Source organism: Podarcis muralis, chromosome 1 (assembly GCF_964188315.1).
Source record: "Podarcis muralis chromosome 1, rPodMur119.hap1.1, whole genome shotgun sequence".
Taxonomy (NCBI): domain Eukaryota; kingdom Metazoa; phylum Chordata; class Lepidosauria; order Squamata; family Lacertidae; genus Podarcis; species Podarcis muralis.
In genome coordinates, this window is record NC_135655.1 from 66260736 (window position 1) to 66276899 (window position 16164).

At 41.3% G+C, this 16164-nt stretch overlaps 1 protein-coding gene across 24 annotated transcripts in view; it reads left to right on the forward strand.

The window, feature by feature from the left end:
* The window catches only part of PPFIBP2 (PPFIB scaffold protein 2), a 112372-nt gene that overhangs the window by 59124 nt on the left and 37084 nt on the right, over positions 1-16164 (forward strand). For 13 of the 24 annotated variants that reach the window (XM_077930189.1, XM_077930203.1, XM_028730599.2 and 10 more), the window contains 4 exons: positions 1959-2051; positions 7994-8107; positions 14965-15096; positions 15952-16134. In XM_077930189.1, the coding sequence (XP_077786315.1) occupies positions 1959-2051; positions 7994-8107; positions 14965-15096; positions 15952-16134 (522 nt within the window). Of the gene's footprint in view, positions 1-1777; positions 1826-1958; positions 2052-6551; positions 7589-7993; positions 8108-11266; positions 11327-14964; positions 15097-15951; positions 16135-16164 lie in introns of those variants that run through there. The other 11 variants (XM_077930209.1, XM_028730658.2, XM_028730668.2 and 8 more) reach the window with 4 other exon arrangements.

The following is a 16164-nucleotide window of genomic DNA, read 5'->3' on the forward strand; positions in this document are numbered from 1 at the left end:
TTGCATGCAAAATGTCCTCTTTGCCTTTCCTGATGACACAGACGCTCCTCTTGAAGGATATCTCAAAGCCACGCCCAGTCAGCTGTGGGACGCTAAGCAAATTGTCCGCAGCTCCAGGAACATACAGTACATTACTGATGGTTGTATGCAAACTTGCAAGTTTCACAGTCCCTTCTCCTGCAATTTGCAACGTCCTTCCATCAGCCAGGTGGATCTCTCCTTCTTGAGGCGAGAAGGAGATAAACAGGTGCTTATCCTTTGAAAGATGGCGGCTCGCACCAGAGTCCACAATAAACCTGGCTTTAGCCTTTGGAGCAGTCTTTGCAGCAAGCAAAACCTTGTTTTCCACCGGCGTGGGCTTTTGCAGCTTGCCCCCCTGCTCCTGGCCATGAGACTTGCCTTTAGCCTTTGGTGAAGCAGTGCCAGCTAACAAAGCCTTGTTTTCCACTGGCGTGGGCTCTTCACCCCCCTTCTGCTTCGGGCCATCTGCAGGCATCTGTCTTTGTTTACCTCTGGCCTTCCGGCCTCTGCAAAGACGATGACCTTGGTTCCCATGAGAAACAGAGCTCTCAGCTGCCGTCTCCTTGGCTCCCCCTGGAGGCTGGAATGCTGCCTGGGATGACATCACAGTCTGCTCCCCCTGCAGCTTGCAACCGGTGCCCTCAGCATCCCTGCATTCACTCGCATTCTGGGAAACAGCCAGGACCTCCGATGCAGTCAAACTCTGGGCATTCAAACTCTGAGCTGGGATGACTGGCATGTGGGCTATCTTCAAAGCATTCCACATCTTACGTGCCGTCACGTTGCCAGCAAGCGTAGCAATTTCCTCCAGAGAAACGGATAAGACTATTATGTCAATGGCCCTCGAATTCTGGGCCTCCCATTTCTCTGTCAGAGGATCTGGGGGGGCTTGAGACACAGTATGCCAGACTCCATACTGACGCAGCAAACTCTCACACCATTTTGCCCAGGTCTGATAATTGTGCCGATTTAACTTTGGGCACTCAGTGGCCTCTGAAGCTTCAAAAGCGTGGAAAAACTCCATTCCAGCTTTTTACTTGAGCCGTGAGCCTTTATGCCTTCAAAGACTCCTTATCGTGGCAGCTCATTAATCACGAACTCTCTGGCTTGGCTCCCAGGCCAATTAAGCCTTCCGGAGTTCAAAGGCTCCGTCCGAGGTAAAACAGAAAAGCCTCCCTTTCTTTCGCTTTTCCCACGTACCTCTCAAACGCAGTCTGTTGCAGCTTTACTCTCCTGTAGGTGCTGTGAATCTGGGCCCGAAACCTTGTTGTTGGGAAACTGCCAGGGAGATATTGTCCATCATGACCCCAAGCCGGCTGCCGGACGTCCATCGATCTCCCGTAGCCAGGCAGATCCAGCAGTTAGCGACACGAAGCCTTAGAAATGGATTGCCACATTCTAGGCTTGTGCACACTGTTCTTTATCAGCAGAAAACACAGCCAGAAAGCTTGCACCGCAGAAGAGCATAATTTACAGACTTTATTTAGCGTTGAACAGAACAAAGGAAAAACATGACCGTTCTGTGTCAGTGCCTCTGACCGACTGAAATCGAAAGGAAACAGCAAACATAAACATCCTGTGACTAGGACATGCGCAGACTCTGTGACTCTCAAAGCCTGCTCCCTTTTAAGGTGGAACGGAAATATCCCAACAATTATATCCTAGAAAATTGAAGGGGTTCCAACTTACATTTTATTTTAAAATCCTATGAAGTGTTTGTGGCTTAGCAGACTTTGTCTGCAGTCCTAACCCCATTTACCTGGGAGTAGACATGGTTAGGACTGCACTGTCAGCTGAGAAAATTGTAAGCTATGTGATACAATTGTGGCATGTTCTTATAGCTATGATGATTACACAGTGCTTTGAAGTTCAAGGCAAGATCTAACAATACAATCACATTTCAATTACTTGTAATCTTAACCTGTTGTTCTCTTTAGTCCCAGGTGAATCACCATACTTCTGCCAGTAATGAAACCTATCAAGAACGCCTGACAAGACTAGAGGGTGACAAAGAGTCTCTCATACTTCAGGTATGCAATTTATAGCATCACCATTTGCATTTGGAGTTTATTGGTGTGTTTGTTGCTCATTGTGAAAAGCAGGAAAATAGAATATCATTATATCATGTATTTTATATTCTGCTTTTCAGGGCAAGGACTATTTTTTAAAAATCCCTGTACCTACTTCAAATGAAAGAATTTTGGTCTTGGCCTGTGTGGTGTTGAATTCTTTTAACAGTGTTATTTGAAATATAATAAAAGTCTTATGCTATGTTTCTTGGGGGTTAATTGCAGCAACTGTTAGTTATTGTAGTGTTTGTTGTCAACGTTTAAATTCAATTTCCTGTCTGAAAATTCTACATATTTTAGATACACATATATATTAAAATATTTAAGTACTGAGAGAGCAGAAAACCTTAGGTCTCTATACTCTAAATTTCTCGGTCAAATAGATTGTGGATTCAGCTAGATATCAGCAACAGTAACAACAACAAAAACCCAAAAAATTCACATCCCTAATGGGCTATTGACTTTTAAGGGGGACCTGGTGTGACCCCATAGCCTTTAATAGTGTCTTGAAACTGCTTGGTTGCTGCCTCTCTCTTTATCTATCTCTGCCAGGAACATGTGTTCAAAGCTAGAACAAAGCTCACTTCAGCATTTAGCAGTAGGAAAATAGTATCAGTCCATTTTGCATAGCCTAAAAAAAATGAAATTTGAGTGAGAAACTCCAGGATGTAATGTTTGATGGTAGCACCTCTTGTTCCCCTGTTTTCTTTTGACTGAAATGAAATGTACAATTGTTCTCAAACTTGGGAGTTCAGTTTTGGTTGGTGGTGCTCATTTTATCCAAGAAGAAAGAGCCTCTCGGTCCAAAGTCTTAAAACAGAGAGGAGAAGGAAAGGAAAGATTTGTGTGATGGGCTTTTTGAGTACAGTCATACCTTGGCTCTTGAACGCCTTATGTCTCAAATGTTTTGGCTCCTGAACTCCCCAAACCCAGAAGTGAGTGTTCCGGTTTGCAAACGTTCTTTGGAACCTGAACATCCAACACGGCTTCCGATTGAGTGCAGGAAGCTACTGCAGCCAATCGGAAGCCGTGCCTTGGTTTTCTAATGTTTTCAGAAGTCAAACAGATTTCTGAACGGATTCTGTTCAAGAACCAAGGTACCACTGTACTGTATTGTGTACAGGGCTTTTTTCACCTGGAGCTCACCAAAGCTCAGCTCTGGCACTTCTCAGTGGGTGCCCTTGCCATTCTAAGAGAAAAAGGGAGATGTTCAGCACCTCTTTTTCTAGAAAAACAGAACAGCTTCTTATGCAGGTTACAATGTCCAGTCTACACTCTTACCTTCCAACACGAAAATTACATTATGGGAATGTAACTCACAAGCTGTGTACACTGGTGTTCTACAGGACGGACTGAAATGTGTGCTGAAATTAAGGCAGCGTGTTGGGTGTTCTTTGTATTGTTATGCAGAAATTATTTTCTCCCTCCCCAACACCCAAACATAAGCAGTGAAGGAGAGTGAAATAATTCACCAGGATACTCTCATGCAGTCTGCACTGTGACTGAGAAGTATGGGGCAGTCCCAGAAGCATCATCACTGCTCAGAAAGCAATGGCTCATAGCTGAGTTATGAATAAATGGGCAAGGAAAGCAGGACATGGCAAAATAATATCGCACAGATGCACATAGCTTCAGGATCAGGAAGAACACAAAATGTACGTGTGGTGTGCAAGCTTGAAGTGTTCATCTGTTTTAATCCAAATAAACCCAGTAAGATAAGGTATCTTATTTTCATGAATATTTTCACCTTCCTATGCACTGGCATTGCATATTCAGGGCAATTAGCTGAAGAGATGATCTGATCTGATCTGATCTGATCTGATCTGATCATAGTTGTGAGTTCCATGAGTATTATCAGTTCCTGTGCATCTGTTTACCCATTCAAAAGTACAGAAAACAACGTGTGTGTCCTTGATGTTCATGTTACGAGCAGTTGGCTTAATTGTGCATTTTGTTCATTAATCAAACATACAGAAATCAGTGGGTAATTGATGTGCATTGCTTGGATAATTTGCTTAATTGCTGCAAAGCAACTTTCATGGTTAAGCTGATGCATCAGGTTTTCTCAAGAATTTGATTATAATACATGCCACCAGTCAGGGCCATTGTCGAAAGCCGTGAAATGAGGAGTACGGTATTTTACGAGAGGAATATTACAGTGCTTGCAGCATCTCTGTGTGATTCAAGTATCGCAAATGGTTCATTAAGAAACTATTGCAGTAATGTTTATTGCTTGTTTAATTGCTGTCATTCCTTTAGTATAAGATGTAATGACTACTAGGACACAGACCTTTTGACCAGCTTTTGTCTTAATAGGTGTTTATACTTACTACTCAAGAGGCATGAAGGGAATAGAAATATTTGAAGCAAGAATACATACATACTTAATATAGATTATGCCTTAATTATAACTGTTAAGCGATATTGAGTTAAGAGATCATTTTTTTAGGGGGGGGGGAAACAATATACCAGTAGACCCAGGGAATTCCCAATGTATTAAAATAGTAGACGGACCATGCAAGACTGAAATTGGCCCACCAGTAAAGTAGACAGCGAACTCGAATATGATGCCCCTTTTCAGGTTGCACAAGTAGGGCTGTTCAAAATGTTAATATGTGAACATTTTTACAGTTGTTCGTGGAGCTGAAATGCTACCCAAAGATTATGAGGAGGCAGATGCTAATTGTTAGTAGCTTTTTTTGGGCGGGGGATTTGTAACTGGTTAATGAGGTGGTCCAGGGACTAGTGTTTTATTTTCTGTCTCTTGTTTTAAAATGAAGGGGCAGCCTGACAACACACACTTGGGAAATGGGCCCACTAAAAAAAAGAATAAGAGAATCAGCCCAATCTGTATCAAAGTTAATAAAGAATACATTCACCACCACCCTCACATTTCAGAGAACTTGGGCCCTTCCCCTGGATACCACAAAGGTCTGTTCAAAGGTCTGCTGAAGGTGGGAGAGAGGGTTTTATGCTGTCCCAAGCACAGGATCACCCCCAAATATAGTCCTACTTACCAAGAGACAAAACTGCTCTTGGCTGCTTTTCCAGACTAAAGCTGCTTATATATAATTACTCTTAACTTTGGATAATTGGCTTCCTAAATAAGTAATGCCATCGTGATTTAGTTGGCATTGTTTCTAATGGACACGGGAGATTTGGATTTAAATCTCCGCTCAGCCCTGAAATTCTCAAAGTCTGCCTTGGGAAGCTCACTCTAGTGCAAGAGCTTTGCCCCATGTTTGCCCCATATTTCTGGCTAGTCAGCTACATATTGCAGGTGAACATTGTGCGCATATAGACATTTTCAAAGAATCACATCCGCCTAGACCAATTGGGTGAGACACCTTTTGAAATAGCTCCAGAAAGAAGGGCTGCTCTGCAAAATCAAGTGTCTCTCTCTTCAACATTCCTCTATTGTAGCTGCCAACCAAAACTGTTGTGGGCATCACTTGGAATCCGAGCTCCATGAAATGATTTCTTAATGCAGCAGGCATCATTTTGGGGTTCAGAAATGGGAACTATGGCAAGAATCTAAAATTCCTAATTAAATGCAAATCCCTTCTGGATTCTATCCAGAAGAGCCAATCCCGACATTGTCTGCTCTTCATGGACAAAGCAGATTTCAGTTTTGAGAAGTAAAAACTGTCTATGAGGTTTTGACATACAGGCTTCCATTGTTGGTTATTTGCCTATTCCATACAACACAAAGCAGGAAAACATTCAGTTGGCAGAGATGCAGTTCATTAGATGTAATGTAGCTGGGCACAGGCATCTCTTTGCCTTAATGTTGGCCACCCCAATTCTGCAGACCTGTGAAAGAATTAGCAGCCTGTCAAATGACAGTTGGTTTCCTATATGGTCAATGCAGCTACAACTCTTTATGTTAAATGTTGGAGATTACAAACCATACCAATAAAAAGAATGGGTTGGGGAAAACCTGGGATGCCACTTTAACATATTTTCTAAGAGGTTGAGAAAGAAGAGACAAGACTGGAAAAATGGATGAAATCTATTGATTATAGTAAGGGATTTCAAACCAAACAAGCGTTATGGATTTAAAATGGAGTAGTATTTGTGAATCACTATTTTGGAAAATAGATATGTTTTATTTATTATGGGATAGAATAAGGAATCTATGGAAATGGTGCTTTATGTTTTAACATGGGATTATAGCAGGTAGGAAGATTAGTCTTCTGAATGAGCTTTTGGTTAGTAACATTATTGTTAAGTGATTATTAAGGGATAATGGTTTTGCTCACTTATAATTAATAATCTTACTCATTTTGTGTTATAATTATTTATACTGTTGTGAAAACAATAAGATTTTTTTTTAAAAAAAAAAGAACTTGTAGCCTGTCTGCCTACAAATCCTGGCTCTTGGCATGTGGATGACCTCAAAATGTGGAGGTGTCTCTATTTCAGCTTGCAAAATCTTTGTAAATCACAAGAGGTGATTCTTCCTTTGCAAAGTAGAACTAGGTTAGCATTATTTTTTAAAAAATGAAGGCAGCTGGTTTTAGATATGACAGGGCTTGCTTTGCTACACAGTCAACTGCTTTCTCCCTAAATCTGGATTATTTGGAAAACCCTACAATTATGTACTTTTACTGAAGTACAAAAGGTGTGTCTCTGACGCATACCACTGCAATATTTCTTTCCCAATTTTTATGTTAGCAAACTTCTCAAACAAAAGAGGAGGCAGAAAAGAATATCAAGTCCTTGAAGCTCTTCAGTCCAGATTATTCCAACGTTCAGGTTTAATTGGTTAAAAGAAATCTGGAGGTGATAGTTCTGAGAGGTAGGAAGCCCAGGGAACCCTCTGACAATCCAGATTTGCAGAAGGCACACAAAGTCTGTTTGTTTGCTTGCTTGTTTGTTTCAGTTACATTAGCTACCATTGGGTTCCGCTGCTATTTATTTCTTCGCACTGAACGATGAGTTCATGTTGTTTTCTGTAGCTGTGGGGTGACACCTTTCTTGGATCTCCCTGAGAATTCTTACTAATTCATTCCCAACAATTCAGTGCCTAAACTCTGGCATTCATGTTTAAGCTTGTAATACTTTGAACCTGTGAAAAGCAGAGCACTGCCAATGTTAAAACATGTCTTTTGCATATTACGTTTTTTAAACAGTCACAGAAAGCTTTGTTGATAGGTAAGCTGTTCCCGTGCTCTCGTAAGGAGAAAGGTAATTGGTTGGCTTCCTACAAGACTCTTTCCCTTACATTTCCCCCTTTCTAAGGAGAGAAGTGTTGGCAGAAGCTGAAAGGGTTGTGCGTGCTCAAAGCCCACTTAAAATATTAACAGGATTCTTCAGGGGCTTTTTCCCTTTGAAGGATTATTTACTGTAAATGCTAGCACATGATCTTCAGTGTTCTGTTTTCACATCAGCATTTGTTTGTTTTTCTAGCCTTCCAAATGCCTCTTTTTAAATTTTTTTAAAATGTTGCTGGTATTTTTCTTCTTCTCCAAAGTGTGATGTAGTGACTTCTTAAGGTAAGTAGCAAACTGTCATTTTGGAAATAGAGTAAGACATTTTAAAGTCATTTAGTAACTAGTTGAATGCTTTGAGGGGATTAAAAAGAAAGAAAAAGCCTGTGTAGCGAGGTGTATGTTGGACTGAAGCCTGGGAAGGAGTGGGTTCAAATCCCTATTTGGAGATGAACCTTATCAAGATGACCTTGGTTCAGCTAGTTGCTGCCTTTAAACCAAATCTATTTTATCTGGCTGTTAGAGAACATGAAGAGATTATTCCATGCCACCACCCTATAAGGAAGAGTGGCCAACACATGTGGGTGGGTGCATATAGCTATGATTCGTTACTAACAGTAATGGCTTTTATCCCTGAAAGTATGGAATATTTCCTTTTTATGACTGTTCATTTTTTGTCCTCAATTGTAGGTGAGCGTCCTTACAGACCAGGTGGAGGCCCAAGGAGAAAAGATCAGAGATCTAGAAGTTTGCCTCGAGGGGCACCAGCTGAAACTTAATGCTACCGAAGAGATGCTTCAACAGGTAGGAGGAGTGTGGGATTTATAAAGAAGCTTTTTGTGAATAAGCAGACTCCATGTACACATCTGGCTCTATAGTCCCTCGAGATAAATAGGCTGGAATTAGATATGTCTCTAGCCTCCTTACAAATCAATTTTTATGAGTTGCTTTTGCTTTCTTGATTAGTGTTTGGTGTTCTATGTTTCAGGCATATAATGATGTGACCAGTAGGCGTGTAAATTGATACCATTGTGTGTATTATTCTTCATTAGTGTGACAAAGAAAAATCAACAAGAGAGCTGGATGTGGCTGAAAACCTGTTAAACTGGTTAGATGTTCTTTTTTTATATAGCTGTAGAGGTTAACCTAATGAAATGGGTGGCTCAGAAGCTGTTTTCACAGAGTTTGGTTTGAGGTTTAAATAATGAGTGATTTTATCGAATTTGGGAAGTTTTAAGAGTTTTAATTGATATTCATTATTTTTAACTGAGCACCTGTGTCCGAAGGTCTCCTTATATGCAGCCATTTGCTCGCAAAAGCCCACCTTTCTACAGCAGCAGACAAAGAGGGGTCAGTCTTTGCAACGTGAAGTGACTTGCTGAGTAGAACAAAAGCAACTGTTAATACATAAAACAAATTCTGAGGGATTTGTTCCTTGCAGTCTCCAGGCCTGCCTATAATCTTGGGATTCTAGAAGTACATCACACTCTGAGATCCTGGCACAAGGAGATCCCCGTTGCTTTTCTCCAACACTAGGAGCTGGCCCCTGTGTTGAAGCCCCCAAGCATGTGTTTCCTATATGCCTGCATATTCACATAAATTAGAGGATAGCTCAGTCAGTAGAGCATGAGGCTTTTAATCTCAGGGTCATGGGTTCAAGCCCCATGTTGGGCAAAAAATTCCTGCATTGCAGGGGTTGGACTACATGACCCTGGTCGTCCCTTCCAACTCTACAGTTCTATGATTCATATACTGGAGAAAATATGTGGCAAGCATGCTTCAAAAATACATTTTTCTGGAACATGCAAAGCATCCCATAAAAGCACACTAGTGAAAATGTGTTTGGTAATATCATCATTTGCAAGGGAAATTTAATTTAAATTGGTGAGTTGCATTAAAACAACAACCAGGAATAAGCCCTCCATGACCTTCTCTTATGAAGTACAGTATCTAAATTGCATGTTGCTTTCACTGCCCTGAAGTTGCTTGATAGCCCTAAGCAAGCCATGGTCTCTCTGCAATATGAGGATAGCAATACTGACACACTCAGCATGGTACTTTGCTTGTAAAACTTACAAGATAAGGTAGGTGGGGCGGCTTGAATATTTGTATAGCACTCTAAAGGTTAGGTGTCATTATTCCTACACACAATTTGATACATGGTAGAATTTATCTTCTGTTTCTCTTCCGTACAGCAATGGTAGATCTTCTCAGACGTTTTAGTTGGGATATTCTTCAAGCTAGGACTGACTCACATAATCAAATACAACTGCCAGCAATATGTTTATAAATATATACTGTGTGTATATATATATAGTCTCCAGGCTTGGCTATATAGATTCAAAGATGCTAGTGGCAAAGTATTTCCTGGAGTGCAGTGTTGCAAGTACAAACTGTGGTTCAGCATGCCAACTCTCATTGCACATCAGGTTGGTTTTGGAGTTTAGTTTAATTGTGGCATTTGCCATGAGCGTTCTTGAATCTGGGCTGTTGTGCTCTAAACAAAAAGGCACAAACTGCACAGTCCTCAAAATGTTAGTCTTCTTCTTCTTCTTTGGCAATCACTCATCGCCGAATAAAATTGTCTTCCATAAACACGTTTTAACAATGAGTCCGTAAGTGACTGTGGAGACCAATTCTGGATCCACACGTCCTTTTACAGTGGGGAAATTGGTTTCTGGGCGGGAGTTGATTATGTTGTGGATTTGCCAAGCGTGCCTTCCTCTTAGCATGTTTCTCCCTTGCGTCCTGAGTTCGAGTGTCTTCAAAGCCCATTACACCTTTGGTAAAGGCTGTTCTCCAGTTGGAGCACTCACAGGCAAGTGTTTCCCAATTGTTGGTGTTGATACTGCATTTTTTTAAAATTTGCCTTGAGACAGTCTTTAAACCTCTTTTGTTGACCACCAGCGTTACGCTTTCCATTTTTAATTTCTGAATATAGTTGCTTTAGAAGACGATAATCAGGTATCCACACAACATGACCAGTCCAACAAACTGATGTCGAAATGTTAGTACCCAAATGGTGACACTTTCATCACATCTATGTCACAGACAACATGCATTCATCAGCATAAAGAACTGGTTATCTGTAAAGGTTGGGGCTCTGACTTCTTTCCCAGCCATGTGGCAGGATCAGTGGAGGAGAGTCAGAGCTTCTCAGTAGTGTGCTCTAACCGTGGTTTCAATGTGGCATGTGGGCCAAGCCTTACCCTATCTTTGATCATCACAACCATTGACTAATTTACTTGGTATCCAGCTCTGTTTCCATTTGGTCTCGCTCATGATCCAAAAGCACGTGAGGCAGCTGCATCAGCTGAAACTAAGCAGGTCTGGGTCAATTCAGTGTGTCTAGATGGAAGGCTGCCCGGGAACCCGATGTGCACTGCCTTGCATGCCATGAGGAAAGGCAGGATACAAAGAATGTTAAATAAGCACCGTCTTGGATGTTTGCTGTATTTAATTTCCAAATACTGCTTTCTGATATGAAAGTGCTGTCCCTTAGTCATTGGTGTCTTAGGCTAGTTAGGATTTCTGGGTGGTAAGAGGAAGGTGATGCTCGTTTTTCCTTTTTTGCTATGCTTGAGGTCTCACTTTCAGCACTGAGGAAAGTTCTGGGTCTAAGCACTGGTGAGGTATGTTTGAAATCAGTCTTTGGCTCTTTTTGCAGGGACTAAGTGTTCAAACAGTCACCCTCCTGGCAAGTTGCATGCTTCTCCTTTCTTTCTAACTTCTCTTTTTGGACTCGTGGTGTGTAAACAGAGAAGTGGAAGGCTGCAATCCTCTGCCTCTTACTGTGTCATCTTGAAATGGTGCAAGAAGCCACATTCTCAGCTGTGTTTTAACTTAAGCGAATATTCCATTTATACCACAGCTGACACACAGCTCTTGTAAAAAGTGCCGCCCTCATCCTAGCGTGATTCTTGCTGAATTTTGGGTAGGACTCTAGCCTGTTTGTTTCCATATTGCTTTAACGAAGGAATGGATTGTACCAGCTTCAACTTTCAGCAGTGTATTTCCCACAAAGTACGTATTAAATGTCGTGGAGTTTAAATGGAATATTCTTTGGGATGTTCTGTTATACAGCATGAGTTCCTGCTTGCTTTTGTCTTTTTATTATCTTGGAACAGGATGGTGGGGATTTGTGACGGATTGTAAATTCCACTTACCAGGTGAATACTCTCTGTGGGTGAATACCTTGGTCTTACACCAACTATGCAATTCAAGCTAGCTAATATTCTTCAACCCTGTCACCATTTCCAAGTTTCCAGTAAGCATAAATATGCCTGTGCTGCTGTTTTTTGTTACAAATTCATTTCATGCTTAGATTTCAGGAAGATTAAACAGCACTTCAGTGTGAAAACTGAACACAATGTGTTAACTTCGTGCAATGTGGTTTTTGTGTTGCGGTTTAGACATTAATATGACTTTAAAGACAAAGCAAACTGAATATATGACATTGTTTTAACAGTTTCTGCGGGGTTTGCATTTTTGGATCCTTGAATTTGGGTCTTCTTTTTTTTCTTCAGAAAGGAAAAGATTTGGAGGGGGTGTTTCTTGCAACTTACTTTGATCAGTAGTAAATGACAGATTTATAGCAGTCAGAATAAAACAAAGACGTTGCATCATGTACTGCCAAATTTTGTTATGCTTATTTATAAATGTACTAAACAATATAGATTATACTCTGTCTGGCTGTCTCTGCTACTGTCTTTTTACAGATCCTCCTGAAACCCTTGTAGCCAAAATTAGCTCTGCACATGACATGTATTATCTTTTCACTTCAAAACCAATAACGCAATCTGTACTTTTACTTCTTACAACTCTGTATTTATTCAAGTTGCCTTCCAATTGCATCATACCGCTGGAATACTCTGTAATTTCCCCATAACAAAGTGGGTCATATTCCACTAATGAACTGCTCAACATAAGCATCTGCTTGAAGATGGAAATAATGACTTCCACATGTTAGCAACTGCACTGTGGCATTTTATTCAAGCTGTGCTTCAGATAATTTTTAGTTCAGTAGACTTTCTGGACCACAAGTCTCATCTGGCTAAAATTAAAGCAGCACCACTGAAGTATAACATTGGCGTTTGCTTTTCTAAAAACTAAAAGTTAGGGAAGTTGCAAGGGTGTCATGCATTGTCACTTTAAGTAAGGGTTGTATGTAAGTCCTATTCACACATTTCTGTGTTATATTCCACAGATGTGTTCACCAACTATTTTGCATCTCTTACTTTTGTGCTAGTTCGACATGTCTTTCTAACGCTCTGGATGGTGATCTCTGCTTGCTTCCTTTTATAACTGCTAGCCAGATCCAAAGTTTGTCTTTACTGTTTGTGGCATAACACCGAAATCCATCTGTGTTGAATTCAAGATTAGAGCTCTTGCTTTCTAGCTGACCCTATTTGCATTTTAATGCCGGCTTCAGAAATACTTAAATTGGGACAAGACTCTCAACAGTTAGCTCCAGATCCTGTTTTCAGTGCCAAGACTTAGTCCTGGATAATGTGAAATAGCAGTTAGAGGAGAGTAGCTTTCAGCTTGTGCACTGTACACACCACACAAGCAGTATTTATAAATTGGGGATTAAGAGGGGAGGTATTTTGGGGGTGAGAGTTTAAAACAGGATTGGACAAATTCATGGACCAGATGCCTCTTTAGCTATCAGCTGCCATGGCTATATGGAATCTTCTCCTTCACTAATATAGCACTGCTCTATACATATCCACAAGCTACTTTTCTGTGTTCAGGAACTGCGTGCTTCTGGAATACTAATGACTTGAAGAATTTTGTTCAAGAGTGCCGGGTAAATTGTTTCTCACTGCAAGCCTGGAGACTTTCTGTCCAATAGAGCTGCTACAGAAACCCCAGAACGCCAATGTTGGGGATGGCAACAGGGGGTAGCACTTTTTAGCCTTGGCACATACGATAGTTAAATTATGGAAGTCGTTCCCAGAGGAGGCAATGATGGCCACCAACTTGGATGGCTTTAGGGGAGGATTGAATGAATTCATGAAAGATAAGGCTATCCATTACAACTTGCTGTGATGGCTATGATCTGCCTCCACAGTCAGAGGACATCCTGCCCCACTGAAGGGGGTTTGGTATGCTAGGAACCTGAGGCACATAAAGCATTAGAGATGACAAAGTTCTGCTTCAGTTTTATAGGGAGCACTCCCAAGCTGTTGAGGGCAGCCTAACCACCACTTAAAGCAACAAGAGTTCTTATTTTGTGTGGGAGAAAACCCTCAGCCACCTCATCTTCAAAGTTGAGGCCACGCCACCCTTTGCAAGTTCTGTGATCTCCTCCTCTCCCAAGTTTAATCCAGTATTCTAGGTAGGTGGGTTTGCCCCACCCTGCTCCAAAAAACAAAACAAAAAAAGATTTTAAAAGTCTGGACCAAACACTACTCTGTATATGCCTGCAAACTACTTTCCTGTGTTTGGGAAATAAACTCTTCTGGAACACACATTTAGCACAAGCCCAATGCACATTCCAATGCAAGCCTGACTTGGTTGTGCCAGATGACTTTCTGTCCAGTAGAGCTGGCCCAGGAACGAGCAAATTTACCGAAATACATAGGAGCACAGCCGACAAATTAGTCTTAACAGTTATATTGGGCAGCACTGAACTGGAAAACTGCATGAGCAGAACAACTTGAGTCAAGGGGACTTCCTGCCTGCCTCCTTTATGCATGTCCCGCATCACTCCAAAATCTGCTCTGGAGTATTGGGGGAAACCCCAGAACAGATTTAGGGGGTGTGCTGGGGGAGAAGTAATTCTGCTCACACAAAACGCTACAGCCTATTATCTGTAGCAGTCATGTTGTGATATGTCATTTGAATCCATCCCGCAGCATGATGTTTCAAAAACAAAATTAAAAGCAAGGTCTGATATGTAGGATCCCATACATATCCTGCCTCTGAAATATGTCGGATATGACCATAGGCAGATCTGCAGGAAGGTGAGACTGCTTAACCCTTCAGCCTTATCCATTTTGCCACTTAAAAATCTTCCCTCCAAAATCTCTTTTCACAACCACAAGTAGGAAACAATATGAATACAAGTAGGTCTTCTCCTGCGCGTGGAAAAGCGGGGACGGGGTGAGGCTTAAGCAGAGGGAAAGGGTTAAGCACCTCTCCTTCTGACACTTTCTCCATATTTCAGCATCCTATGACAACTTCAGGTTTTTAAAAATAAAGCAGGGATACATATACACAATTGTGTGTAACATGTATATGAAACAATACGCTAACGTTTAAGAAGCAGAGCTGCAAAATTCATTGCTAAGCTTTCAAAACACACTCAGTACTAACAATTGCTGTGTAATGAATTTGTTCCACTGCCTCAGCAAAAGACCCCTGTTCAGTATTCTCAAGTAAACTTGAAAATCCCTTGCCTTGTGGTATCTTTATTTTGTCCCAGGTCTAAAAACAATTATGAAGGGTTGCTTTACTTAATGGTAGTGAACACTTGGGTAAAATGTTTCCATAAACAAAAACATTTTAAAAATGCCTGTGTGGCTCTTAATGTAATATTTATATTCAGTTAAGTGTTGCCTGTAAATTGTTCAATTTGGAGAAGGAAGTACTTTTTCTGTCAGCCACGGAATTGAGTGAATAAAAAATATCACAGACATACACTCCTATTTTTGCAGGAGCTGCTAAGCCGAACATTGCTGGAAACTCAAAAATTGGACCTAATGGCAGAAGTTTCGGATCTGAAGATTAAGCTGGTTGGGATGGAGAAGGAACAAAGCGAATATGAAGAGAAGCAGAACAAAGCTGAGGTGAGCCTTGCTTGGTTGCTATTTGAATTCATGACATTGAGAACAGACCTACATGCTCCATCTCCTAAGTAGATATTTAAAATCTGGCCACGAGGGTCTAGTTTCCAGCCATGACATGGTGCATGGGAGGGTAATGCTGTGCACTTCACCCTTTGCTAGTCTCTACCAACTATTTCCAAGTTGCTTTTCACGCAGCACAGATCCCAAGCTCGTTTCTGCAAGCTTTACTGCTCTGGTAATTTTGCTTTCTGGTCAGTCTTTGCCAAGGCTGGCGAGGTGAACTGCCCTCTCTCTTTGTTGAACAATCCAGTTATTCCTGATGCAGAAAATTACCCACCCTCCATGGAGGCTGGTGTCTCTGATGAGTCACTGCTCTGGGTAACCTTGTTCCAGTGAGGCGACATGCACATAATAGCACCTTACAGATAAACACGAAGTGGTCTCCAGTGAGAAAGTTCAGATAAACACGAAGTGGTCAGATAAACACGAAGTGGTCTCCAGTGAGAAAGTTCATTCCACTCTAGACATCTTTGGATGCAAGAGTGGACTCCCTAATTTTACCTCTGAAAAAAAGTGTGCCACAGGTGCTAGAAGTCTGGTGAATACTCTGGCTAAGCAGTTTTTCCAAATATGACTGGGAGCAAACAAAGTGTGTGTGTGTGTGTGTGTGTGTGTGCGCGCACACACACACACACACACACACTTACTTTACCATGTACCTCATTTACCATATTGTTGTGACCACTCAAACTCACTCTTCTTATCGCATAGGTGCTCAGTCATTTGTTTGTTTGTTTGTTTCGACTTCATTCCATGTTTCCTTCGGTCTTAATTTTCTCTCTTCCTCTTGTGTAGTCAGTAGTGAACCTGATCAGTGAACTACAAGAACAAATGTGTAGACTGCAGCTGGACATTAATAGTAAAATCCAGGAAAGAAAATCCCACAGTAGGAAGCCAAATATGGCAGCAGTCGGTCCTCAAGATAGCATTGACTCGGTGACAGAGGTCCCTGTTTGGAAGAATTGCACTCAGTGTGATGTATGAGAAGTAAATTTTGGCCTGAATTTG